Source organism: Stenella coeruleoalba, assembly GCF_951394435.1.
Source record: "Stenella coeruleoalba genome assembly, chromosome: 10".
Taxonomy (NCBI): domain Eukaryota; kingdom Metazoa; phylum Chordata; class Mammalia; order Artiodactyla; family Delphinidae; genus Stenella; species Stenella coeruleoalba.
The window spans coordinates 92,143,982-92,161,612 of record NC_137156.1 but is presented as its reverse complement, the minus strand read 5'-3'; the positions used below and the strand labels follow the sequence as shown (position 1 = coordinate 92,161,612).

Here is a 17,631-nt window from a genome sequence, read left to right as displayed (position 1 = left end):
GGGGAACTAAGATCCCACACGTCGCGGGGCAACTAAGCCAGCGCCACAACTACTGAGGTCAGCGCCTCAACTAGAGAGCCTGTGTGCCGCAAACTACAGAGCCCACACAACCAAGACCCGATGCAGCCAAAAAAAAAAAAAAAAAAAAAAAACCATCAAGTCATGTGTGCAAAAGAACAACTCTTGGGGCAGACAGGCTGGTTTCAGAATAAGCAAAGGATTTATGTCAAAACCCATCACGGCCAAGCTCTTCCGGACAACGCACTCTCCTCACATTGCAGCGGGTCAGGAAAACCAGATCAGTGAGAGGGATGGGGTGGGGCGGGAGGGCCGCAGCGTGGAGGGGGAGAGTGGGGAGAACTGGGGAAACGAAGGGTCACCTCCTGCCCTCAGTTCTACCACCTCCACCTGGAGGAGTAGGTGCCTCAGTACAGAGCTGACCACAGCTGGGCCACGTGCGGCAGTGCCCCAGCCTGTACCTTCAAAGGCAGAGCCTGTGCAACCCACTTCTGGGGCCTTTGCTACAAGGACAACGAGGGGGCCCATTAGAGTTATGGGCAAACTGCCGGGAAGCCTCCCCCTGGTGGGAAAGGAAACCCTCTGCTTTTCATCACCGCTCATACCTCTAAGCTTGATGTTGGTACCCAGAATCCTGGGGTTCAGAGGGTAGCTGCCAACCCAGAGAGGCTGTTAAGCATGTTTTTGCTTGTGCAGGCCTGAGTCAGAAATTGTTCTGTAACGTTCAAGACACAGGTTCTGGTGGCAGGAGAGGGAGGGAGGAAGCAGGGGGATGAGCTTTTTAGTGATAAAAAAGACTCACTAAAAAAACTCTTATTCTCAGCTTTCCATTGGTTACAGACTGGTTTCCAGCCATTCTTTGTTTCTACGCTGGTAACCGGAGAGGGTTCCTTCCGAGATTAAGTAGACAACAACCTATTAAAAGTACGTACGGCAGAGAGCACAGGTGCCGTGTTCATCACTGCGTATTCAATGCATCACGTGGTGTCCAGTGCAAAAAATGTGCTGGGACTTCCCTGGCAGTGCAGTGGTTAAGACTCCACGCTCCCAATGCAGGGGACCCGGGTCCAATCCCTGGTCAGGGAACTAGATCCCACATGCATGCTGCAACTGGGAGCCCACGTGCCGCAACTAGGAAAGATCCCCCATGCTGCAACTAAGACCCAGCGCAGCCAAAAAAACAAAAGTGTGGAATGATTCCTACATGGTTGGTGGGAATGTAAGTTGGTGCAGCCACTATGGAAAACAGTAGGGAGGCTCCTCAGAAAACTAAAAATAGAACTACCATATGATCGAGCAATCCCACTCCTGGACAAAACTATAATTCAAAAAGATACATGCACCCCTGTGTTCACAGCAGCACTGTTCACAATAGCCAAGACATGCAAACAATCTAAATGTCCATCGACAGATGAATGGATAAAGAAGATGTGGTGCATATATACAGCACAATGGAATACTAGTCAGCCATAAAGAATGAAATAATGCCATTGGCAGCAACATGGATGCAACTAGAGATTATCATATTAAGTGAAGTCAGTCAGAAAGAGAAAGACAAATACCATATAATATCACTTATATGTGGAATCTAAAATATGGCACAAATGAACCTATCTACAAAACAGAAACAGACTCAGAGACATAGAGAACAGACTTGTGGCTGTCAGAGGCGGGGTGCGGGGGAGGGATGGGCTGGGAGTTTGGGGGTGGTAGATGCAAATTACTGTATATAGGATGGATAAACAACAAGGTCCTACTGTATAGCACAGGACACTATATTCAATATCCTGTGATAAACCATAATGGAAAAGAATATAAAAAAATAATATATATGTGTACAACTGAGTCACTTTGCTGTCCAGCAGAGACTGGTACAACACTGTAAATCAACTATACTTCACTTAAAAAAATATGAAAAAGATGTGCTGAATGGGTAAAGGGGGTCAAGGAATACAATCTCTTACAGAAGGTATTTTTTTGGTCATGAATTTTGTAATTAATACCAGCATTATCTATGACAGCAAAAATTGGACATAACACCTCTATTTCAGGGAAGACTATAGTCAACTGTGGATGGCATACAATGGAACTATTCAAAATGAGCAGCCAAAGAACATACAGTCATCCCTCAGCATCTGCAGGGAGCATGGTTCCAGGAGGCCCAGCGGGCACCAACATCTGCAGACGCTCGGGTCCATTATGTAGAAGTGTGAAGCCTGTGGATACCGAGGGCTGGCTGTATGGAATTTAAAATAAGATGTGATGCTACGTGGAAAGAAATCCACTTAGAAAGCTCTTCATATAACTGTAAAGATAACTTTCTATCTAGAAAAAAGGGCTGAAGACAAACAGTGGGCTGTGCTTGGGAGTTAAGTTGATCGGTATTTTTTGGTTTTCTTCCTACTTATTTTCCGTACTTTCTTCAGTGACCATTTACTATTTTCATAAGCAAAAGTGACTTGAAACCAATTGTAAAGAAATTCAAAGACTCAGAAAGTTCTCTAGAAGACATCTAAGGAAGGATGATTTGTTTTGCAGAAAACTGGTTCCAGTGAAACACAAATTGAAGTCATAAGCTATGCGGAGGAGGCTGGATCTGAGACCCTGGAGGACTCCGTGTTTTGACTGTCCCCGGAGCATTGTCAAAACCAACTCACACTCACGAGCCCCGGGGATAAGAATGGGAACAACTGTTTCTTGGCTAAGAGGAGTTTGGAGTTTACCAAACACTCAATTTAGCTGCAAGGGGAAAAACACCCAGACAAATCTCTAACTCACACAGGTTGATTGATTCATCTGACTGTCCTGCCAGGTCTGATCTCTGCACAGGGCAGCACCTCCTCACCTGCCAGCCTCCTGATCTGCATCACTCACCTCAAACACTTCTGCACGAGAGACAGTTATTAAGGCTAACATCAACTGTGTTTACTCTGGTAGTGCCACGTTGACTGGTTCAACTGCCAACGGTAACGATCAGCTAAAATCTCAGGAAGAAAGCATTTTGCACCATCCTGGAGTGAATAGTGAACTTGGATTGAAGACTGTCTTCCCTATAGCAAGTGGGAGCCATGGTGCTTTTATTCTGAGTTCGGGAATACTTTTTCTTTCAAGTAGTGTGTGTGTGTGTTTATGTGTGTGTGTGTGTGTGTATGTGTATGTTTGTGTGTGTGTGAGACAGAGAGAGAGAGAATCTCAAGCTCTACGGGCACAATCAAGTTAGCATCATTTGAGGCAAACTAATTTCAAAACCTAAGAAGCTAACGTATCAGTCCATACCAAAGGAGGGGACAGGATTATATTCTCAAAGCCAGCCTTGATATTCTGGGAATATACTGAGAAAGGCATTGGGTGGAATTGTGTTGGAAGGGGATCACTTAATTAAGAATGAATTTTCTGAAAAGACGTCTGCTTGCAAAGACTTCAGAGCAACCTGTTGGGCATCTGGTCAAGTAGTGCTGGGTCAGCGCTAGCCTTGGAGGTTTGGAAGGGGTCCTACAGGTATCCCAACAAACATGCCAATCTAGACAGGAATTCCTCCTCTAACATCCTCCCGTATGAGTCTGCAACTAGATCGGTGGCCCCCGCGATGGGCCATGGGCTACAGGTAGAACCAAGTACAGGTGTGGCCAGGGCAGAGAGGGGTTAGGAGGGACAGCTGGTACTTGAAGGGATCCAAACGGTGCTGATTGTACACGGCCCTGGAGCAGGAAGCTTAGAACAGGGAAAGGTCACAGTGCTCAGAACAAACCTCCACCACGGCAGACTCTTTACATGCTTTTCATAGTTGATTTAGTCAGTCTGATCGAGGAATGGGGCATGTTGACTACCAAATACTTCCAGGGGTTGTGTTTCTTTTCATTTCTTTCTGTTTTTTTTTTTTTTGGTTGCTACTCTTCACTGCAGTGCGCAGGCTTCTCACTGCGGAGCGTGGGCTCTAGGCACACGGCCTTAGGTGCTCCGTGGCATGTGGAATCTTCCCAGACCAGGGCTCAAACCCGTGTCCCCTGCACTGGCAGGTGGATTCTTAACCACTGGGGAAGTCCCCAGGGGTTGTTTTTCTGATAACCATCCACTGCAAATAGCAGGGACCTGGGCCCAGGATAGTAGGCACAGCAGTCTGGCATCTGTCAGTTACTGCCTATTTCCAAGAGTTATGGACTGAATGCGCCCCACCCCCCATTCACGTGTTGAAACTCTACATCTCAATGTAGTGGTATCTGGAGGTGGGACCTTGGGCAGGTGACTAGGTTGGGATGCTCATGAATGGGATTAGTGCTCTTACAAACAGATCCCAAAGAGTTTTTCCCCCATGTGATGATATGAGAAGTTGGCCTTCTGCAACCAGGAAGAGGACTCTCACCAGAACCCCAGCATGCTGACACCCTGATCTGGGACTTCCAGCCTCCAAAACTGTGAGAAATAAATTTCTGTTGTTTATAAGCCCCCCAGACTGTGGTGCTTCGTTACAGCAGCCTGAGCTAAGACACCAAATGTCAGGAGCTGCACCACACGCCTCCCAGACATCACCTCTAATCCTGAGAAGCCCACATGGTACGATTGCCCCTGTCTGACAGATGCAATCACTGCGGCTCAGAGAGCATGTTAGATAAGAAATGGATACTGAGGGGCTGAATACAGGCACTAGTGACCCCGGAAATGTGGAGGGGACGGTTAGGAAACAAGCTGAAGCTTGCTTAGGGGGTGGGACCAGGAGGGCACGGCTGCAATGACTGGCAAAATATCTCATCACCTGATGCAGAAGTTCTGTGAATGGTGGTGAGGAATCTGTAGGAGACTTAGGTTAAGGATTCTCAAGCTTGAGCACATCAGAATCACCTGGCGGGGTCATTAAAGCAGATCAGAGCCTGTGACCGAGGAGGTCCGGGGGGCCTGAGAATCTGCTTTCCCCTAAGCTCTCAGGTGACGCTGATGCTGGTCTCCTGACCCCACTTTGAGAACAGCTGCTCCAGGTGATTCCGCTGAATATCAAAATTTGAAAACCAACTGTTTTGTTGCAGGCAAAGCCCTGCAAAAAAAAAAACAAAAAAAAACACAACAAAAACCCTACCCCTTTTTCGACTTAACACTCCACATGTGATCTCTTTCAAACTGGGGCCCGGAAACCTAGGACTGTGAAAACGGCCTCTGCCGAGGAGGCTGGACAAGGAGAGAGCGGTGCCCAGTGTGGCCAGTTCTTTCTGTTCGGTGAGGTGCTGGCTTCACACCCACCTGCCTCCACCTCAGTAGCAGCCGTCACCCCGGTACTGAGTCCGACCCACTGCCTGATTTGGGGATATCAGTGTCAGGGCAGCAGAGAGCAGCCCATGTGTCTCCCTAGAGGGTTAGGCCCTTCCTTTTCTGCCTTGTGGAACTCACACTCAGTCTTTGGGAACGCGTACCCCACGCCTCCTCCTTCGTGAAACCTTCCAAAGCAGAGTTTGCTTGATCCTGCCTCTGGGGCCTCGTTCTGGGCCTCAGCCCCCCTCTTCCACCGGCTGCCCTGTAGGATGGGCCATCCAGGACGATGGGGCTCATGTGAAATGCATTTTTATCTGCAGCCTCTGGGACAGTCCCTGACTCTTAGAAGGGATCAATGCTTCTTGGACCCTCTTAAACCCTCTTCCCACCCCGTCACAGTTCCTTGCAAACAGTTGGAACTGAATGCTATCTGGTAGAGATCATCAAGGTCTAAATTGAAAGCACGGAGAGGAAGACGGGTGTCTGGTGAGAACATGATTGGAAATAACCAGGAGGCTCGCGTGTGCCTGGCCATCTGGCTGGCGGAGCCTGGGTCTCTTTCTGCTGCTGCTGTGACTACGCTACAATGTGTAAATTACTATACAGAAGGACTTGGGTTTTGAGTGGTGTGTCCTGTTTTCACTGCCCTGTCATGGCAAATCAGAGTGTGAACGCTTCACAGCGAATACCCTCATCAGCAGGTTGATAAGATACAAGCGCCCACCTCTTCCCATCTTCCACCAGGACACGGTGGATGGCCACCTCCCTCCCAAGAGCCTTCATGGTCACAGGCTCAGAACAGTGGTTCTGAACAACAGCCTTTCCAATAACGATTTCAGCCCCATCTGAAATTTAGCGTTTGCGATGCGCTGAGCTCCGCAGGGGACGCGCCGGGGAGACCAGAGGGGGAAGGGCAGTTTGCCAAGAGCTCAGCCACCTGAGCCTCACTGAAATGCCTTAAGGCCTGAAGCTGTTGATGCAGTCTGGGGAGGAACTCCGTGTGGGCCGAGAACATCCTGATTAAAAATCCAAGCGTTTTCATGGGGGAGGCTTGTATGTGCCAGGCCCATCTGCTGGTGGAATTAAAAACCCTTAGGTGCTAATTTGTTAAAGAAAAAGTAGATATCTGGAAGCGAGAACGGAGAACTGAAAACAGTCTTTGAGCGCACGACTAAAGGTGAAAAACCTAATTAGAATAGGACTTCGTGTCAGCTCAAGGGTCTCCGTGACGACCCTGTGCTATTCCTGCTTCCACAGCCTACAGACCAAGTTCCAGGGTACCAAGTTTTCAAAAACTATTTCTTGTTAAAGAATTAACGGTGTTTTTTCCCACAGTATCCCCCTTTTAGGTAATAGATATGAATGTAAATGCAGTTCAGAACGAGCAACGCCGAACAGAATTGACAGTGAATTGTCTGCACGTTGAACAGGAGCACATTTCTCATTTTCCCCCCAGACATTCTCATTCTTTGTCCACACTACTGTCTGCATTATCTCTCAGCTAGGACCAACGCAGCAGCCTCTCAGTATCCTGGCCTCCGGTATTACTTTGAAGCATCTCAGCAGAAGCACATCTACCTGTATCACCCCTGCGCAAAACCCTTAAATAACTCCAGCACCTTCAAGCTCAAGCTCCTTTTAAAACAAAGTCCCCTCTGACTTGGCTTCTCTGTAGCTCTCCAGCCACGTCCCCGGGGAGCACCCCTGTATCACAACTACCCTGTCCCTCATCCGTCCAAGCCGCGGCTGAAGCTTTCTCTGATGGACAAGCCCTTTCAATCTTTTTTTTTTCCCCCCATCTTGTAGACAGTTTAGCTTCTAAATCTCGGCTCTTTGCCACCAGGAAGTCTATGTTCCCCAAGTACCTTCTGTTGCGTTCTATTTTATCACTTATTATTTAAAATTTTTCTGTCTCCTTTAAAGGAGAAACACTCCGAAATCGACAAGGCGGCCCTCTTTATCTTTGTGTCCTGAACAACTGCGTAGGAACTGGTTGAACTTATACCATGAAAAAGAAAGTCAGTTTCTTAAGCGTAAGCCAGACTAGACAACTCTATTCAGCTCAGATCGAAAGAACCGAACTCTAGGCAGCACTCTCTTATTAACGCTGTGTGGGAACAGTAGAAATATCACTAGAGTTTAACAAAGAAGTTACAAGAACTCACGGTTGGCGTGGCCTCTCCCTTCAGAAACGCCTGCCTCGACCTCAGCGGCCGGCCTGCATCCGGGCTCCCGGAGCCTCTACCGCCCACCGACCTTCCGGGAGCCCGGACCGCCCTTTCTGCTCACGTGACTCACGTGCCTTTTGTTAAAGTTCCAGTGGGCTCTTTTCCCCGTGAAGGTGTATTATTCGTTTTCTTTCAGTTATTAAAATGAAAACCCAAGATTTGTCCCTGCCAGGTGATAAAATGAAAGAATGCATAAGCCTGGGGAAAAACTGTGGGTAAGAAATCAACAATTACGCAACTGGTGTCATAGTTCAAAGGTCAGCCAGCTTCCTCTTAAAGGGCTCGACGACAGTAAACCTTTTCAGCTGTGAGAGCCATCCGGGCCTAGCTCCCTGGACCCACACACACACCCCATCCTCGGAAAGGGGGTGGGAGAGTTCAGCAAACCAAAGAGAGCTTAAAACAGCAAACCTCGTGCTGGCACCCTCAGAGGCCTCAACCTTCAAAGAACTGATCACACATCGGCAAGACCCTGGAATTTAGCACTAGAAACGAATTACCTCAATGAGCAGGCAACTTCTTCCCTGCATAAACTTGCCAGATGTAGCAAATAAAAATAGAGGAGGCCCAGTTAAATCTGAATTTTCGGTAAATGTTGCATGAGACATGCTTATACTAAAAAAGTACTAGTTTTGAAATCCAAGTTTAACTGGGCCTCCTGTACTTTATCTGTCTACCCTGATCTTGTAGGATAGCCCGAGTGTGAAAAACAACTCTGAGGCACCTGAAGCCAAGTAAAACAAACAAGCAAAGACCCTCCTTTGTAGTTGAAGAAGTCCAGGCAGCTGAGCTAGACCACTGTGGAGCAAAGAACTCACCACACCTGAGCTGTACGGGTTCTCCCTGCAGGAACCCTACACCTGGGAGCCCTGCCCGTGCCCCTGGTCACTTTTCAACAACCCGGTGTACAACTTCCTAGGAAGCTCACTACCCTTCTTGTTGGGAACCGGTATCCTTATCTATCTATCTATCTATCTATCTATCTATCTATCTATCTATCTATCTATCTATCATCTCCCTCCCTCCCTCCCTCCCTGTTGGTATAAATATCTAACTTTTTTGGAGAGAGGCCTGGAGTCACAAGCCACCAGCATCTGAATTCCTGGCCTCCCTGGTCAGCTGTGTGACCTGCAACAAACCTGTAAACCTCCCAGCCTTGGTCCCCCGTGTACCAAATACGAATACTATGTGGGAACTAAACCAGCAGGATGACTTGCAGAGACTGGCACATACTAAGAGCATCACTGTTGTCTGCAATTACTATTATCATTGCATTTCTCTGTATTGTGACAAACGCCGTGGCTGCTCTCTTGGCTTCCCCACCCAGTCTCATTCCAAACCAGGTGATTTCACACCAGCCTTAGAGTGTCCCCATCTCCTCCATTCTGCGGCCTTTGCGGGGTCCCCCTTCCTGACTGCCGGCCACTCCCCTGTGCCTAGAACAGGGCCTGGTACACAGAGGGCACTGGGTTCCTCTGAATGGCTGTCCTGTGCCTGGTCCTAGTTCAGAACCCCTCCCCCTCCCAACTTCAACCTCACACAGCTCCCCTCCCCCCTCACCACCCGCTTCATGCTGACTCAGTGTCCTGACTGCCCTCTGGTTGAATTTAAGAGACCAGCTTCTTACCCTCGCTTGTCCTTCGTCTCAGTAAATCCTTATTTCTAATTGTCTGTGTCACCATGGGCTTGTCGTATCACCTCTTTCCCTCCATTTCATGAGTGAAAAGGGGATAAAACCTGCATCTGCTGCTTCTTAGTGTAAAGAGCCCTTTAACACTAGAAAAAAATTTCGAGTTATTATTCTTTGTTAGTTAAAATCCTAAGATATACACATTTCCTGGGATAGTTTTGTATTCCTAACAACCGGTAAGAATATGTAGTGAAAGTCCAATTTACGGAGATTGGGAATATCACATTTAAATTACTTCGGCTTTGCAGTTTCCTGACATTCAGCTCTATCATTTGGTTGACATTTTTTAAAAACTGCTTTCTCTCCGTGTGGTCTATATTAGTGGAGGGCTTCTCATCTACAATGGAGCAGACTGTTGGTGATAAAGAACAGAGGCCGATTTTGTTGAAATTGTGAGCTCTGCTGAGTGTTGTAGTTTATCCTTGAGTTGTGGAATTGGCACATTTATTCTGCATGGCCCAGTTAGCATGAGGGGAAAGGGGCCTCCTTTCAGAATGGGCAGTCTGACTGGCACATGGTAATCATATCCTGGCAGGAGGGCAGAGCCTGGGGAAGTCACTCCAAATGGTGCCAGGGATTCTCCACCTTCTAGTTTTGTTAGGGTCAGAGATGGGGGCATACGAGCCTGGTAAGAGAAGTTAAGAATCATAGCCGAACTGTAACCCTGAGATACTCTCTGCCTACAGGGAGGGAGAAGACACGAATGCCAGTGATTTAAATACCAAATAGTGGATAGACAGACACTCATGAGTATTCATGACACGCTCTGGAATCACAGAAACGAGAGGTCAACGCCAGACAGGGAAATTGAGAGAGGCTTTGTGGAAAACTTGGTATCTGACTGAGGACCCTACCGCCTAACTTCTTTTATTAACATTATTACATATTTTTATTTTATTAATTTTATTATTAAAATGATTAAATATTAATATTTATACTAAGAAGTGAAAATACTTAAGAAAAAGATGATAATGGATGTGTCAGGTGAGTTCAACTCATTTTGGTTACGGAACGCACCCACATTCTATGTTGGTTTTTTTGTGACTGTCTCAAGTCACTTGGGAAAAAGAACAATGGCTGATTTATAGAACAATTTGCTAGTATTTGGAGAGCTGTGATTCTAGAACTTCACAAATGTTATCCTGTCGAATAAGTGGCAATTATCTGAATATGTAAGGCCCCCATGTGTGTCATTTTGTATAGAATAATTTGGGGTAGGTCCAGAGATTGACTCTAAGTCTTTGATTTTTAAAAGGCTTGCTCCTGAAATCACTATGGGTGGCCAGAGGATTCTTCAATTGTCACAAAGGAAAATACAGCCAATTCTTAAATCAAGACTACAATGAGGTATCACCTACACCAGTCAGAATGGCCATGATAAAAAGTCTAAAAACAATAAATGCTGGAGAGGGTGTGGAGAAAAGGGAAACCTCCTACACTGTGGGTGGGAATGTAAATTGGTACAACCACTATGGAGAACAGAATGGAGGTTCCTTAAAAAACTAAGAATAGAGCTACACATGATCCAGCAATCCCGGTCCTGCGTATATATCCAGAGAAAACAGTTGTTTGAAAAAATACATGTTCATTACAGCACTGCTTACAACAGCCAACACATGGAAGCAGCCTAAATGTCCATCGACAGATGAATGGATAAAGAAGATGTGATACATATACACAATGGAATACTACTCAGCCAGTAAAAAGGAAGAAATAAGGCCATTTGCAGCAACATGGATGGGACTGGAGATTATCATACTAAGTGAAGTAAATAATCAGACAGAAAGACAAACATCATATGATATCACTTATATGCGGAATCTAAAAAAATGATACAAATGAACTTATTTACAAAACAAAAACACTTTCAGACTTAGAGAATGAACTTATGGTTACCAGGGGGAAAGCATGGGGTTGGGGGGAGGGGGAGATTGGGAGTTTGGTATTGACATGTACACACTGCTATATTTAAAATAGATAACTATTCATGGAAAAGACTCTGACAAGTACAGGTTTCTGGTAACTGACTATACTGCTGAACTGAATGAACAAGCATTTTCAGAACTCTAATGGAAAACTGATGAACTCATAAAAGTGCTAACAAAAGATCAAGATGAAAAAAAAATTAATGACATGGGACTGAGTGAACTGATGAGGATGATTATAATTTTTGTGACTTTCTGTTTGAATAAAAAAATAATAAAATAAAATAGATAACTGACAAGGACCTACTGTTTAGCACAGGAAACTCAGCTCAATATTCTGTAACAACATAAATGGGAAAAGAATTTTAAAAAGAATGGATACATGTATGGGTATAACTGAATCACCCTGCTGTACACCTGTAACTAACACATCATTGTTAATCAACTATACTCCAATATAAAATAAAAATGAAAAAAAAGAAAATACAGCCAATTCTTGACTATCTGTGTTAATGGAGGTGAACAGTAGCATTGATAATCCGATATGGTGTGCAAAAATCATCTGGTGGTTGATTACATTAAAATACTTTAAAAATTACATGACATTTTAGTAGCTAATTATGTACTATTTATGTACTTTTTAGAATTCAGCATTCCTGCAGCATATCTGCAGTAAGGTACGGGTGGTGGGAGAGACTGGGAAAAGGTTCATCAGGATAGAAGGCTGCTTCCCAGATGTAAATAACCAAAAATTTGACGGTAGGAATAACTCAATCATTATTTTAAGATAAAAGCTTACGGCAGCTCCCACCTCAGGCTGGAAGAATTCCAAGCTCACCTGAAGATGAAGTTTATCACCCATGTCTTCTGCTCCCGTGGAAAGAAGCTGTTTCGTACACAGGGTCTGTGGGCTTTATAAAAACTCAGGAATGCTGAGAGAATCCACTTATCTGGCAAAATAGAATCTCCTTTTATACAGTTAAATCACAGGTGGACTATTCACACACAAAATGAGCATCAGAGGAAGTGCTGGGAAAGGTTAAATAAGCAAAGCAAATGGGCACTTTTCTAGTGCTTCTCCTTCAGAGTCGCTGTGCAAAACTCCCAAGCAGTAATACATCCCCCCTGCCCGTTCTAACTGGTACTAGGGGCTGGGGAATCCTGCCTGGAGGGCTAAGCATAGCGAGTGTGCTGCTTAGACCTTCTTAGCATTTATTATCCCATCTTCTAGAAACATCATCTCAATTTTCCTTTAACAAACTCTCTCTCCCTTGAGTGCACGATCGAGGTGCTCAGGCGGTATGACACCAATTGGATCGATCAGCCTCTTCTAGGAATTTGGATACTGAACAGAGTGGCATCAAAATCAGAAACAGAGCCAATTCATCCCCACAATAGCTCCCCCAAAAGACTTTGCAAAGTTCCTGCAGGCTTGATCCTCGGAGTGGCCTGCTTCTTATTCTCGCCAAGGCTTGGGCATTCAGTGTCTCCTTGGCTCATGTTATCTGACCAGGGTCATTCCTTTTTGTTCACTCAGGTTATCCAGAGTTGCTTCTGTGGCTTGCAACCAGTGAGCCTAACCTGCAACAACCATGGAAACCAACAAATCAGACACATTTGGGTGAAGGTGTCCACGGGGCACTTTTAAAAAACATCTTGAGCTCGGTCAGACTCAGCTAATCCAGGGCCTCATGTATCAGATGATGAAGCTGAGAGATTAAAGGACTTTTTCAAGGCATCAAATCAGAAGCCAGGCCTTCTGACACTTTCTGCCACCTTGCAAAATAGTGACACAGTCTCCTCTGATTGGTTCACTAGGGCACACAGGTAGGCAACTGATGCAAAATGCTACTTCAAAGACCCTTTCGATCAATTAAACAATGATTATTTATTGCAAGGCACTGTGCTAGGCACTATGGAGAGTACATGGAAGATAAGACCAAAGTCCCTGCCCTCAAGGAGCTTACAATCTAGTTGGGAAGACAAGGCATACATACAAGGAAAATTAAGTAACAATACAGGAGTTAAGTTAAAATGCAAGATAACAGTACAAGAGATTTCCAAAAGTAGTACCTGATTAATTACTAAATGAGGGGTATCGACAGGGCTTACAGCTCATTCAGAGGAAGGATGTCACCAAGGACTGGAGTGTGGGAAGGCTTCACAGAGGAGCCTACCCTAGGACAGTGGGGATTCAGGTGATAAAGAACAGTGGGGGGTATTTCAGGAAGGGGCAACCAGATGCCCAAAAGGCACAGAGGTGAGACCAAAAGCGAGCAGTGTTCAGGGGCCAGTGAGGACTCTGTGTGGCCGGGTACAGAGTTAAGCTGTTATTACATTAAGAAGGGCCTCAAGTTTACATTCTATCCTTTTAGCAGCGGGGTTGGGGAAACCTTAAAACAACAGATAGCCTTAGATTAAATACAGAAAAGACTTAGCTAATGCAGAGGATCTATTCAAGTTCGATCTTCAGGACATTTATTTGTGGATGTTTGTCCCTCTCTACCTCCAAAGAGGATTTGCAATGATGTTTTCAGGGTTGTCAATTCCAAAGGAAGAGCTCTGGGTCAACTAGCTTTGGATCGTGACCAGAGACTTCTGAGTCCCTCTATGATCTTAAATTATAACTAGCACAAGGGTGAGCTAACAAATTCCCTGACAGGCAGGCAGGAAAAATGCTCCCAAAAGACAAGTATCTTTATAAATGACAGAATATTTATTAACAATACCTTTAAAAAGAGATTACATATGCTAGATCACTGGTAAATATTTACACTGGGGTTGGGAACTACCTGGGGTATCTTTTTTTTTTTTCATTCATTTTATTATTTTGTTGATTTTTTTTGCATGTGATTTAAAATTTTGTTTTATTTTAACATAGAAGTAACCATATCAAACTAAGAAAGGAACACAGCTTGAAATACTGACAATATTTTTTTTCCAGTTACCACCCTAGTTTTTACACAAGTGGAATCCTGATTATGACTTTACTGGATAAATATAGCTAGAAGGTTGAAAAGTTAAGGAAAAATGACAAATTACAGGCAAATTTGAGCTCTCTGAGAAAGAAGAAAAGGTGGCAGCGTGTCTACATGTGAAAATTTTTATAGAAAATTTCATTGCCTTTTATATGCACTGTTCCACTAGTGTCAGCTTACAAAACCTCCCCCATTATTACAAATAGTTCTTTTCATAAGAATACAGTTTTGTTGATATTGTCATTTTCCAATGTGTGATTTTAAGACATAGAAGATGAAACTTGTAAAGCAATGAGGCTACCTATTGCAAAACAGGAGACTCATTGAGATACCACACCATTGTACTAAAGATCTTTTATAGAGTCATGAAAAAAATTCTTTGTGGCAGCTAGGTGCTGAAATAGGAGAAATCTGCCAGACTCCATACATAACTTTGATTCAAAAGAAGGGCTCTATTATTAAAGAGATACACATATTATCTATAAGAAATTTTGTAAAGAAGTTACGAATTTATCAACAGAGAATTACTCTTTTTGTTGTTAAATGTACATTCAAGACAGATACATTTAAAGATAGTAAAATTATCTTTTATCCTTTGAAAGACATGGTTGACTCTATTAACTTTTCATCTATGTTACTACAGGATATTTAACTTTCAATGTCATGTCTAAGATAATGCTACTGCTACAAAGACAATGTTAACTGAGTTGAGGGAAAAGAAAGTCTTACCGTAGGATGCTAAATTCAGGGATGGGAATATTGCACAAGGTGCCTCTTGGGCAAGTTAGTTTAGGTTTTGAGATTGCAGCCATTCCTGAAACCATCTCAGGTTGTGTTGAACAACAGAATTCACAACAGGGCTGGAAAGCATATTGTACGTGGCAAAACGACTTGATTCAGTACATTAGTCATCCCAAGAGTCATTTCCATACAGCAGCCTTGAGTTACAGACCAAGTCTTCAGCTGTTCTGCCACTAGACCCTTATAAAACTGTACAAGAAATCTGCAATGTATTTACCAAGGTGAGTTTCCAACTCTGTCTTTAAAGGAACTATTTTCAAATAATAACCATATGATTGTGTTGCCCATAGCATTTTACAGCAGAGGAAAAAAAATTAATATCTACATTTCATGTTAACTTTAAAAAATTCTATAAAACACTAAATATATAATAAAAATATGCATATAAGGACATATGTAAACTGCTTTGGTAACATCATATTACAGATGTCTTCAGTGCATTGCAGAGTTTCCAAAGAAACTTCAGACAAAGCTAGATTTGCTTTGAGGAAGTACTGTAGAATGCCATTCCTAAAGAAGCAAAAAACATTTTTTTTTCCAGTAATAAGATGTACTTGAACAACAATATTACTTAGTACTGGGTGTCTTCAAAACAACTAGCTAAATGTTGCTTATATTATAAACAGCAAGTCCTTTAGAGAACTGTTGTCATAAACTGGACCTGGCTGTGAGGGAGATCATGATCGTACTGATGGCCGACAGCGTGCATGCGTTGGAAGTGGACGGCCCCGCTCCTCTTGCATAGGCATCTGGAGAGAGAAGAAATTTACTCACCTCGGCAACAAAGGGAGGCGGGGCCCCAGGGCTTTTGGAAACCAAAGAACTGTCTGAAGTCTACTGGAAATGACCATCTCTTGTTGACTTTTTTAGTCTCAGTTCTATGACCCCCTAGCTATGAACCTGGGAGCAGGTGGGGGACATCTCTGGATCTCTGTTTAAGCATCTGTAAAAGGAGGGTGTCCCCCTCTAACATGAGAAGAAACTTCAATATGACTGGTAACATTACTGATAAATACTATGATCTCCATGATGCAGCAAAATAAACATTGACGTTCCCTTCCGAATTCAAGCTTAATGCCGGGCACAGAGCCACATGACATTTAATTCCTATAAAAACCCTGAAGACCTCAGGGTGTATGGTTATCACACCATTTAACAGCTAAGGAAATGGGGGCCCAGAGAAGTAAGATAAGTCTAAGATTACCCAGTTAGTAAAGAACTGAATTGGGATTCCAACTCATGTCTGTCTAAACATACCTCTTTTTTTTTTTTTTTCTTTGCCCAACAAGATAATCTCAATCCTTTTAAAACTTTTTCTTATACATCTTACATTTTTCACAGTAAGAAGTTACCAACTGTCATTTGAGGTTTTATCAAGATCGTAAGATCTCTGACCAACAAAATGGAAAACCTCTTGAGAAAGAGATCATGTTTTGCTCACAGTTACATCCTTATCATCTAATAATTTTACCAATAAACTTGCTTAAAATGTTTCTGTAATGAATTAAACCAAGAATCATCAGTCAGTCTTAAAAAAAAATAATCCTTGCAATGATAAGCAAGTATGAAGTCAGATTTAAAGAAAGTGAGATAAATTAATCCCAAAACAAATTCTCATCTTGTGTTTTTTTGGCCTGGAGATAATTTCCACATCTCACCATAAATCTGGTTCCTTCCAACAGAAGCTAGAGTCCTCTTCTGATATGTAGAAACCAATTCTCCCCAGTGTTTTAAAAGACAAAAATGCCTTTAGTGTTTGTATGCAAAAAAGGTGAAGTATAAACCTCATCTGGAAACTGGTAAATCACTCCTGAATTCAGAGCATGTCTTGGGGCAGCCTTGGTTTCCCACCTGAAGTCCTGTTCTATGTCCATTAACAAGTGCTTATTCAGAAGAAGGGTGAAAGGACCATTAAACATTTTGTTTTCTGATTTGAGGCATCCAAATTTTATAGATGTAATTAAAAAGTCTTAGTGGATGCTTTACTAAAACTTGATATCAGCAAGAATACTAGACCCTTTCCTCATCTGAAAACTACTATGATGGTCACTTGGCAAAGGGGCTGAAGCTCAGAACTCTGTAGTGAGGGTTGCCCATGATTTAAAATATCGTATCTCCACTGATGGCTTGAAAGTTCATATCTCCAGCCTTCCCTGAACCCCTTATCTCTAGACTGTTAAATCCAAAGGCCAATGAAAATCTATACTTAGATACCTAATGGCAATCTTATACTTTTTATTATTGTGGTAAAATACACATGACGTAAAAGTTACCATTTTAAAGTGTACAATTCAGTGACATTAAGTTCACTCCAATGCTGTACAACCGGGACTGTAAGCTAGTTCCAGAACTTTTTCATCATCCGAATGGAGACCCAGTACCCGTAAAGCCACAATTCACACCGCTGGCCAGTCACTACCAGCCACTAATCTGCCTCTATGGATTTGCCTGTTCTGTTTTTTTTCTTTTAATTTCAAATAAATAAAATCATACAAAAAAACCCCCCAAAAATAATATGCTGCTGAGATATTTGCAAACATAGTATTTGAAAACTAAGTTGAATGTATTTGGCTCAAAAAAGAACACACTCTTCAACAGTCTTTGTAAACAAAGATAATCTTGACTATCTGTAGACATGTGCATTTATGTACATATGTTACATATGCATGTTCAAAATAAACAGTGTCAAGTTCAAAATATTTTCGGCCAAAGACATTATATTGTGTCACTACGGACACGTTTCCAGAGCATTT

At 43.4% G+C, this 17,631-nt stretch overlaps 1 protein-coding gene across 18 annotated transcripts in view; it reads right to left on the bottom strand.

Moving 5' to 3' along the window:
- Positions 1–13,001: 13,001 nt before the first annotated feature.
- CNTN4 (contactin 4) overlaps positions 13,002–17,631 on the bottom strand; it is a 958,186-nt gene continuing 953,556 nt past the window's right edge. For all 18 annotated transcript variants that reach the window (XM_079933645.1, XM_079933652.1, XM_079933654.1 and 15 more), the window contains one exon: positions 13,002–15,627. In XM_079933645.1, the coding sequence (XP_079789771.1) occupies positions 15,527–15,627 (101 nt within the window). In that variant the 3' untranslated portion in view covers positions 13,002–15,526. The remainder of the gene's footprint in view (positions 15,628–17,631) is intronic.